Source organism: Eufriesea mexicana, unplaced genomic scaffold (genome assembly GCF_001483705.2).
Source record: "Eufriesea mexicana isolate 0111107269 unplaced genomic scaffold, ASM148370v2 scaffold1653, whole genome shotgun sequence".
Classification (NCBI taxonomy): Eukaryota; Metazoa; Arthropoda; class Insecta; order Hymenoptera; family Apidae; genus Eufriesea; species Eufriesea mexicana.
In genome coordinates, this window is record NW_016909884.1 from 1,372,262 (window position 1) to 1,383,085 (window position 10,824).

Consider the following 10,824-nt stretch of genomic DNA (forward strand, 5'->3'; position numbering starts at 1 on the left):
GCAGACTACGTGACACAAAAATGCATTGTGCATTGGGTGTATACCCCGTTCTAGTCTTGGGTTACGGTATGATATCAATGCTTGGAACCCATTCACTTCGTGTCCAGACGCAAAACGGTATCGAACGGGTTATCTTATCCCAAGGAACGCGTTTCAGGGGTAGACCAGTCGTTATTTCTCCTCCGCATACCTTCCACCCTTTACGCCCGATAAAATTTGACCAGCGGCTTATTTTAGAACCCCAGCCTCGGCGTCTTTTTGCTCGTTCACGTTTAGTCATCGATTCGCCGGGAATTTGAGGAAAATACCGGCAATTTATTATCCATCGGTGACGTAATTACACGCGAGCTATGTCATTTAAACATAAACTTTGCTACGCGATTATTGCGTAAGCTGTCTTTGCCACTTTCACGAAACAGTTGCAAAATTCGCACGCTAATTCCACGCTTAAGCACGCGCGATTAAGACGAGATCGTGCGCAACAGTTTATCCCGAGGCGTCGTTCCCGACACAACTGATACTCCATTGCCGTGCTATCGGCACCGATCGGAAATCGTGCAACCGATCCGACTGCCATACAATCTCCTCTCGCGATTTTTCGCGAAATTCGCCTCGGTTATGCGATCGTACCCCGAACTAAAAATTGCGAGCATTTACGACGCTTTCCTACGATGAGCGCATGGCCAATAAAATTTCTTCCAGTAATCCGAAAGACGGTAAATACTCGTGAATCAACAGCTGTCCGATGACTCAGTGCTGGCTCAACTTTTTTGTGTTACCGCCGTTTCTGTTGGAGCTTCGCCAACTGGCTGGTGAACAAACTCCATCGAAAACCGTATCCCGCCAGACGCACCATAACCATCGCTCCTACTATTGAACTTGTGAAACTATCATTGCGATTTACTACCTTCTAACAGTCTCTCGTGGATGCACGTCCGACTGCGTTATTCGGCAAGGTTGTCGAAGGGAACGAACCGAGTTTGGACCGCAGACGAGAAGCCATTACGAGGCCAACTCGCGTTCTTATCGTTAGCATCGAACCGAGGAGGAAAGGACTTTCCCGACCACGCTCATTTACGAATCAAGAGTGCCCCGTGCACCCCAGAAGTTCGGGGTCTTTGTGCGGAATTGTTTTACATTAGACGCAATTATCTTGCCGAAGTCGCGAGCGTCCGTGAGTCGTCTCCGTTCCTCGAATAATTAGTCGGCGACGGGGCTACGGTGCATCCTTCGTTCTCAATTTATTTAAAAGGACTCCTCTCTCGCGGATGATTCAGCCTGCCGCCAATTACAAAACCCGTCGAGCACGTTCGCCGGACTGTAAAACGCTAAAAACTGACTCGCGCCCGCTCACGCCCCGGGGAATTATTCATATCAGAGAGAAACGTACGGATCGCTGTTCCTGGGGACTGCGCCGTAAGTGTCGTGTAACTTAAAACTGGAATAAGGAGTATGTATCATAGTCCGGCGTGAGTCATCAAATGCAAGGAAAGAGGAGTCTAAAAAGAATACGTAGATCGCGTCGTCGTGTTTCCAGGGACGGAAATCGTTGCGAGTGTTCCGCGATAAATCGTTCGATTCCGTTTTACCTTTCTGCTCGACAATGCGGGCTCGCTAGAGCAATCGCAGAAATTGTTCGACCATGTTCCTCAATTAGCACGATCGATGGTTATCGCAGCGATGGAGACTTATTACAAGCGCGGTATCGAGTACCAACGTGTAACTTATTAGCATACGTACTTAACGGCTGGAGGATGATCGATAGTATTCAGAGGCAATTATCGTCTTTCCCCTGTGCCTAAGTTAATCTCGCGCAGCATTTGCTCCGAGATCAAGGCTAGAATAAAAGGTTATCGCGTCGGCAAGCTAGAAATTCCTCGGCCTCTGCATCATCCGCCATGATTCTTATTAACCGATCGCGATTTTCGATCCAACATTCGGCGCAGGATTTCCGCCACGGCGACCTGTAATTCCGTGTAGAGGACGGTGAGTAGTAGCTAATCTTCTTAAGTTTCTTCCAAGAAAGAACCGAGTTTTACCCCGGTGGTATCGCCCTGATCCTATATCACGAGTAAATAAGATTAGCGCGACCCTAAGGCTAGATGGATCCTTCGCGCTTTCTTCCTTTCCATAATCAAACAGATAGCCTGGTCACTTTCAGGACACACGGCGTGCCGGTCCCCGGTCTGGGACCTAACCTAACCGACGAAGCTTATTTTTGCGACGCACGTTCGCGGACGTAGATAGGGCACATAGTCCGGGACTACAGGAGAAACAATTTTGCATAGGAACGTGCGAACGGGAGAAACTATTTTAGCTGCACGAGCAGAACGTCGATTGGAATCGGTGAACGATTTGGTAACGAGGAAGGCAATGTTAGGTATTAACTTCTCGATCCTGGTACGGTGTAGTGTTATAACCCACTGTTATTTGTTACGTCACCGTGGCTTTGCCTTTAGCGTCGATTCCTCGTGTTTTCATAGCATCCTATTATAGCATGATTGAAGCTTCTAGCGCATTTGCGCGCGTTTGCGAATGGATTACTATCGTAATCAGGTTGTTATGGCTGAAGCGTTTACTTCTCACATGGATGGACATGGACGTTACGAAATAAATCAGCAGCGTTCCAGGCTTAATTAATATCTCACTGGCGACGATTTCGACATTCGCATAACCGGAGATTGCGCACGGTGTCCAGCGTATCGGTGTAATAAGACGATAACCTGGTTTCAGACGCGCGCATGAAACGGAGATGTAGGATGATCGATGAAAAGTGGTGTACGGTAATAATTGTCCGCGATGTGTTAATGGCACGAAGGTGGAGTGGATCGTGCGAAGGCTTCCCAAGGTAAAAGAAGCTCGCACGCCCCGTCAGAGTACCGTAACACCGACCTTGCCTCGAAATGGCGAAACGGTTCTGGTGCACTATACAATAAATGTCTCCGATTCTTTTGCGGCTGGTAACTACGAGAGCGAGAAGAGAGAGATGGCCGGTATCGAGGACGAGGACACCATATCGAGCAGAATTCGGCCAAGGAACGATCCTACCGAAACCTGTCTTTTCGCTCGTGTATACGCCATATCCCACGTATATATATCATCACTCGTATACACGGGGTATAAACTAATCGTGTTACGAGTCACGAACGTAGAAGAACGGTGTAAACAAAGAAGCGAAAAGATCGAGATAAATCGCCTAGGAAACGTAAATATACAGGGGCCAGCGCGTGCCATTGATGGCCCACTAACCGAATATTCGCCATTTCTTTTTCGACCCTCGGTTACCAGCGGAATCTCTCGCAACAGCGACGAAATCTTTCACAATCCCCGCAAACCTACTATTCGCGCGGTCAAAGCAGGAAATTGCGATGATCCGACGACTCGATTTAGCAGAGGCATTACCTCATCCTCGTTTCTGAGGTTTCAACGACAGCCTTCGTCCGTTTCGATGAATTCAGAAATCGACGAGTGGCCAATTAAAGGCTGTTACGCAAGCGTCGAATAAGCAGGCGAGGAGAAAAAGTTGCCGAGGAAACCACCAACGCGACTGGAGATTCCGCAGGTCAGAACGGACCCCCGTCTCGCCGGTTTCCCTCGGACAGGCAGAATTTCGTAAGGCCGTGTACGAGGTAGCCGGAATATAAAATTACGAAGCGGGTAAGCCGATCCTGTACACGTAAGCCGAGCAGATAATTCGAGTTAAGTGGCTCCTCGGATAAGTCTCGCTGTACGGATTTTGCCTCCGTGACTTGCTCGTCGATCGGGGTAAAACGTTAAAAATCCACGGGCGAGACGGTGTTCGTGTGCCCACGCGTTATCCGGTCCCCAGCTCTCTCTCTCTCTCTCGTTCTCTCCTCTCCGACCTCTTCGCGTTTTTCTTCTTCCTACCTTGCGTCCAGTCTCCTACAGAATGGTACGTGTCGCAACCAACTATAAACATTGGCACCTGCGGGCCTGTCACCTTTCTTCTACCCGGCCATGCCGGCGATTGCTTCTCTGCAGCCGTAAACCCCGCTAATGCCAACGTCGTACCGATTGCTCGGACGAGGACGCTAAGGAATCGCGCGCCAAGGATTTTCACTAGGCTACCCGTGGTGTGCGCCATTGCGAGTCGCAGGCAGCTCAGCGGCAGGAAAAGGAAGAAAATGGTCACAGGTAAAGCCTGTGAGAACGATGGTAATCTTAGAAGGGCGTGGGACCAGGCGCCCGGAGGGACTTTAATTTTCGTAATGAAGACGACGCTTATCGTGTTCGTTAATTAAACGTGCAACTGCTCGAGACACGGACAGCCTGCCAAGACGACCAGGCGGCTGCTACTGCGACGCCGTAGGGCCTCTTTCGATTTCGTAGAAGCGACGCAAGAAGAATGTAGTCTTGTCATCGACTCACCGACGTACGGTACTTTCGAGTCCCCGGCTTTTTTCGTGCTCTTCCCCTGTGTTCGCGTACACGCACGTGTCCACCTGATGAACGTTAATTATGCGGTCAAACGGCGCGACGTCACCCCCTGCGTTCATGGTCCGCGCGTGTGAACCGAATCCCTGCGACCACCCCCGCGTTCTCGCTCCGATGGAACGTGGAAATCACCCAACAATCGTGCGACAGTTGTTTACCGCGTGATGTAACACCATGGCGTTCCAACGGCGGCGTTCCTGCATGCAAACTACGCTAAATCTCTCCGCGAAGGCGGAAAAACGCGCATAGCGCGTGTCTTATTTCTCTGTCGAAAAAAGCTCGAGGAAATGTACGGCGATCGTTCCGCGGAGGGAATATAAATTTTAACCAGTTTTTGCCTAATGCCGCTTCTAAACAGCCGGCCGATGCGATCGTAAGATACCCGCGGGAAGTGTCTCGTAACGTATACACCGATGTATCTGTATTGCGCTTAAACGCGCCATTTATAAGCGCTCACATCCGTTTAAGTGGCGAACGAGCGTGTTGTCGCGTGTATGCAGGCGTCGCAATGCATTTCTCTTCGGTCGCAGAATGTCGACCTTTTGCCGCGCCGATGTATGCAGCTACGTGATCCCGTACAATGAGTTCGAAACCGCTCTGCTCGCGGGACACCCGGTATATTTACATAGGGTTTGCCAAGCTACGGGACACGATGCTGTTCCAAGCACTGGAAGACGAGCACCTGTACGACTACGGTAACCTGTCAAGCTGGAAGGGCAAGAAAGGGCCAACCTAACAAAAGCTCTTGCTGTCGGATTTCTCTTTACCTGTTCCTTTCCTCGCAGGTCGGTCGAATCTCGATTTCGGTGCCAAGAGTACGCTGTGCAATCGGCGAGGCAGGAATCCGCGTTAGCCGCGTTCCATCGAAACGGGGCTTGAGGATTTTTCGTTCCACCGATATCGCGCGTATCCCTACCTGCCGAAGCGGAAAGTTACGACGGCCAGTGTGTGGGTACGTATCGGCACTCGTGTGAAATTATCGTCATTACACACAGAAGGGGCGTATCTTCCAGATACGAGTTATCGCGTTGTCGCGCGAGTAACGGGTAAACGCTATAGCTGAAATCTTCTTTCACCGGAAGTAATCTGCTACGTTCCGTTCCGGAGTAGCGCTGCACGGTAAAGCGTTAAATCCTATGCGAAAAACTGCACCCGGAGGGTCGCACCAGTGGATCGTACGCGAAAAACTGCAGCCGGTACTCGGAACGATTAGGTTCGTGCTCGAACAGAGGGATAACGAAAAAATCGTCTGCCTGTAAATCGAGGAACCCGCTGACCCTCTGAAGTCACGAGAGAGGAGATTGACTTAACGCCGCGGTATAAAAAGAAGGCGTGTAACTTAGTTAGGGATTACAGGACGAGATTTAATGAAGGGATAAAGGGTCGAGCAAGCGGGGAACACTGGGGATCCCTTTTAGGATCCGAGAAACGGTGCTACGTGCGTGAAAGCGGAGAGCCTGGTCGAAAAATCGGATGGTGGAAACGGAAAGTTAAAATAAGCCTGGTTCGATCTCCGTCGTGTAACCAGAGGGACGAGAGAGAGAAAGAGAGAGAGAGAGAGACGGAAATGTCGTCTTCATAATAAGACACTACCGAAAATACTCCGATACAAGTCGGAGCTTACGGGCAGTTTATACGGTTGCTCCCGTTTCCAAACAAGCGGCAAACGAATGAACAAGAGAAACCGATATCCATCGTAGGTGTAAATTACAGTGGCGTGTAAACGATGCTGAGAAAATAAGCCAATAGATACGTTCTATTTTAACTATTAAGAGGGGCAACATACGATCCAGCCTGGTAATTTCATCGCTGAATCATTTTTCTAGCCGGGCCAGCAACTTCGCGTTGCACCGGATATAAACAGTCGGTAATAATCGACCGGTTATCATCGAGACCGGTCATACAGAGCGAAGACTAGCCTCGTTGAATTTCACGCACAATTTGCACAGAAATTGCGCGTCTTTTTAGGCCAGCTGGAACCAGGCTGAACAGTGTCTCGTGACATGTCCTCTCGCCTATTCGTCCATGCGTACGGTACGTGGGTTACGGTACGCTCAATTGATCGAAATTGGCTAATTCGTCGAGGCTGAAACTATCCTCCTCCCAACCTGGCTAATTATCCGGTGTATTGGCCAACAGTAGCTCTCATATCGCACGGTGGACAGCGAGAAAGAGGTTATTTAAAAATGCCGGCGAATTAAGATGTAGACGGTGTAGATAGAAGCGTAAAAGGAGGAGCAGGAAGGTATTCATAGAATCGGTTGTTCTCCTGTGTCGATTCACGAGGGAATCAGACACCAAATAGGTTATGCTTATCTACGACGAAAGTGACCGTACGGCGTTCGTTTTACGTGCGGCGAGACATAGGAATCGGCTGCCGGTCTCACGTGTCTCTCGTCTCTCTACGGAGCTGTGGGAGCTCCTTTAGCATATAAAGGAGTCGCTGGTCGCGTCCATGCGTCCGTCGTCATGGCGAAACTAGTTCGACCGTCCAGTTTTTCCACTCCCGTGCACGCTTCAGTCGTGCTCTCCTCGGTGGTGGGAGACCACATCTCGAGCAGTCGCGTTCCTTGCAACGACGCGCTAATAATCCCGCAACTTGTTGCTGTTTCGTCGCGTTACGGTCTATCCGTCCTAATAACACCTACGCGAGATATTTCTGAAAACGTTAGGCACGTCCTTTGTTGAAAGGGCACAGTCCCGGGAGACGTGTGCCTCCATTTTAAATCCCGATGTGATCCTGCGTACGTTAATTCCAAGGCTATCACGTGACAATTTTGCCTATCACGTGTCATAAATTAGTGACGAGCCATCGTTTGAAATTTCAATTTCCGCGCGCTCCCCCCACCCAGTCGTGCGAGCAAGAAAACGCGACCGAAATATTTCTACGCGATGATAAAAGAGGTGAAAATATTTTAAAAGACTCACCGAGATCTTCGACCAGCCGTAGCATGACACCGCCGATGTGCAGTTCTCCTTTTATTCGTAAGCTCCTCTCCATTTGAAGATCGGTCACGTAAACACGCAGCACCCAGCTGCCGTCCACCTCGTGACCATCCGAATACATGTTTCCCGATCGAACGATCGTACGTCAAGAAATAAAAGAAGAAACAAACACGTACTTTGCCGCGTATGCACCTTCAGTTCGGAACACTTGAATTCGAGAAAAAGTTCGTTCTAGGGCGCGGAAATCATGATTTCGCGGCACTTAACATCGCCGCGAACACACCTCGGGATTAATCGACGCTCGGAACAAATTGTATTAATTTATCGGTACCACAGTACCACTCCTGATCACCAGACCCGACCAAGTGTGCGCACTTGCGATACACTGGCTGCCTTGGTCAGACTCGCACCGATTCGTTCCGAATACTGTGTAGAGGCGCTCCAGTCGTCAGCCCCACGTCCCAGCTCGTTTCTGGACTGGTGTCGACCGTGCACTCTCGGCTCGGCTACACTCTCTTGCCGAGAATAGAACTATTTACAAGTGACGCGCGCTTGGAATGCGCGCGCAGATCTCTCCCCCGTCCTCTTCACCGTCGACGCCTGCGTCGCGACCCCCGCGCTCGGTAACTCGTCACACAACTTGGTTTCCTTTCCCTCCGTGTCTACCGACACCGTGGCCGTACTCTTTCGTCGTTTTTCCTTTCCTATTTCATTGCCTTTGAGTGCTCGTCGTCCTTCTCGGTCTCCTCGTGGAAGGTGCTCGCCATCACTCGCCTGTCCTTCTTCACCGGCACGCTACCTTGTTCCACTACATTGGCACACCGTATCCCTGGACTTTCCTTATGCAGATTTTACATCTTCCGAATGCTGCACGCCTAAAATATTTTTACAAACCTCGAAAAAAGGTAATCGATTAATTATTTTTTGCGATAGTTGGAACATATTATGTATGTTAGCCAAATAACCAATCACCCAAATATATTTGGTTATGACGCTGTTACATACAGTTATTAGTATAACAGATATCGTACGAATTTTTATGGCATAAATGTTTTTAATAACTCGTACGATGGTATATTAATATTTATAGCTATTTTCTGTACTGTCCTCGAAATCTTGTAACGTATTTACAATGTTGGTCCTAAAAATTTATAAGACTAATTCTGATTGGATATAATATTAAGTTCAAAATTTCGAAATTATCCGCGAAAATACCGTTGGACATTTCATTCGACTACACCTGATAGCGCTAGTAGTCAGCTAGGTTATACATATATTGTAGAGTTCTTCTTTTACCTACTCGTCTGTTTTACCGTACTATACCATCGTTTCAGAAATTAAAATTAAAAGAAATCAAAATATTGATAGAAATTTTGTGGCAGAAATTTGTAACCACGGATTGGCACAGAGGTTTTATAAAATATTACACAAATAAATAAAAACGTAAGCTCATCCACACTTTCTTTGATGAAAATATTAAACGCAATTTAAGGTTAGAGTTTATATAAAATATATTGGTCGTCTGCATTTTTCTCCTTTACAAGGGTCAAAATTCTATAAAGATTGGTTCATATTTTGATGATATTTGGTACAATGATCGTACATCTTGAAAGATTTATTTTACCACTCCGCAAACTGGCTAAACTTGGAAAGATACCAAAACAATTTGTTAGATACGATTCTTCGCAGCCCTCATCCGGAATCTTAGAACACCTAAAAAGTAAAAGTTTGCTACGGGTTAGAGGGAATGAAGCTTCGATATTCTTGCAAGGATTGATTACTAATGATATGAAGCATTTTGAAGATGGAGCAGCAAATTTATATGCATTATTTTTAAATATCAAGGGTAGGGTTATGTATGATGTTATTATTTATAAAAGTCAAGAAGATGATGTATATTATATCGAATGTGATTCGCAAGCTGCAGATTCATTGCAAAGACATCTAAAGATGTATCGTGTTAGAAGAAAAATAGATATAGATCATTTAGGAGATAGTATAAATGTTTGGGTTTATTTTGACCCTACTCAACACATGAATGATAAACATAGCAATAGTAATAGACAGAAGCTTGAAGGTTTAATATTTCCATGTGGCACTCTTAGTAACAAAGTAAGCAAAGTTGTTGATAATATTATGATATACGAGGATCCCAGACTTTCTGATTTAGGTATCAGAATTTTAGCGGCATCAGAAATTGAGAGGCATGAAATAATAAAGCATTTAAACTCAGATACATTGAATTCTATCAATAATTTCAGTTATAAAGCATTTCGTTATAAACTTGGTGTTCCTGAGGGTATTGAAGACTTACCACCGGGAAAGCCTTTACCATTGGAAGTAAACTGTGATTATTTGCATGGTGTGAGTTTTCATAAAGGTTGTTACATTGGTCAGGAACTTACAGCACGTACTTACCATACTGGTGTTGTAAGAAAACGTTTAATGCCTTTATTATTTAATGAAGTTCCTAATCAATCTCTTTCATACGACGAAAAAATTATCAACGAGTCTGGCAATGTCATAGGTAAATTTAGGGGAATTGAAAATCAGTATGGATTAGGGCTAATGCGAATTATTGAATCTCTAAATGCTCAATCTCTTACCATATCTGATATTAAACTGAAGGTATCGAAACCTACTTGGTGGCCGCAAGAATCGCGTATGCAAAATGCTTCTGTAGATAGAAAAGAATGAATATGTTTCTAAATTATGTTATAATTTGTATAAGTTGAAGTTGTAATGTATAAATATAAAATAAATATGTTATCAAACAGAATAATAGATTATTTTCCGTCGATGTTACTTTATAGGATGGAATCTATCGCTAGTACTTCTATGGATGAAACTCATATTATTGAGCACAATCAAGGTTTAGCATCAGCAGTTCAGGACTCTAAAGACACCGCATCTCCAATATTTAAGTGTTGTTGCTGTTCATTAGAAGAACGCTTTGATTTCAAAGGCCTCAAACCACCATTCGCGCGACAATTAACTTATTTAGAAGAATGTTATATTATGAAAGATCCTTTTAGTTTACCTAATAAGGGAGAAGTTTTAGTATTAGGGGCAGACTGTAATTTTTGTAAGAAACCTGTATGTCTAGGATGCAGCATATATTTCGGAAAACGATTTTGTTCAAGATGTGCATCAACTAATATACAAAATTTGCCGTCACAATTGCATTCGAAAATAAAAAGCTTAATAAAAGAAACAGATTCATAAAAAATAATACTTTATTAAACGTTAAATATCTGCTTTCATTTTTTTACGTTTAAAGAGATAGAAATACATAATCGTTGAAGTCTTCAAATCTTCTAACTGTTTTGATTACAAATTTTCCCTTACATTACAACAGTCTGCAGCAATTTATCATTATTATTACCATAAAACCTATATGTAAATATTAAAATTACGTTGTCA

The 10,824-nt window shown here is 45.7% G+C and overlaps 3 protein-coding genes across 3 annotated transcripts in view; 2 read left to right on the forward strand and 1 right to left on the reverse strand.

Annotated features, from left to right (window-relative positions):
* LOC108548974 (unc-112-related protein) overlaps positions 1–7,899 on the reverse strand; it is a 38,357-nt gene extending 30,458 nt beyond the window's left edge. Inside the window, exon 1 of the mRNA XM_017902141.1 lies at positions 7,384–7,899. Coding sequence (XP_017757630.1) covers positions 7,384–7,522 — 139 coding nt within the window. The 5' untranslated portion in view covers positions 7,523–7,899. The remainder of the gene's footprint in view (positions 1–7,383) is intronic.
* Positions 7,900–8,719: 820 nt separating this feature from the next.
* LOC108548878 (putative transferase CAF17 homolog, mitochondrial) lies at positions 8,720–10,098 on the forward strand. The gene is made up of 2 exons (XM_017902008.1): positions 8,720–8,844; positions 8,946–10,098. The coding sequence occupies exon 2, from the start codon at positions 8,980–8,982 to the stop codon at positions 10,096–10,098; it is 1,119 nt and encodes a 372-aa protein (XP_017757497.1). The 5' UTR covers positions 8,720–8,844; positions 8,946–8,979.
* A 117-nt stretch (positions 10,099–10,215) lies between these two features.
* Positions 10,216–10,626, forward strand: LOC108548799 (cysteine-rich DPF motif domain-containing protein 1). Its single transcript, XM_017901921.1, has one exon. It carries the CDS (start codon positions 10,216–10,218, stop codon positions 10,624–10,626), a length of 411 nt encoding a protein of 136 aa, XP_017757410.1.
* The last annotated feature ends 198 nt before the right edge of the window (positions 10,627–10,824 follow it).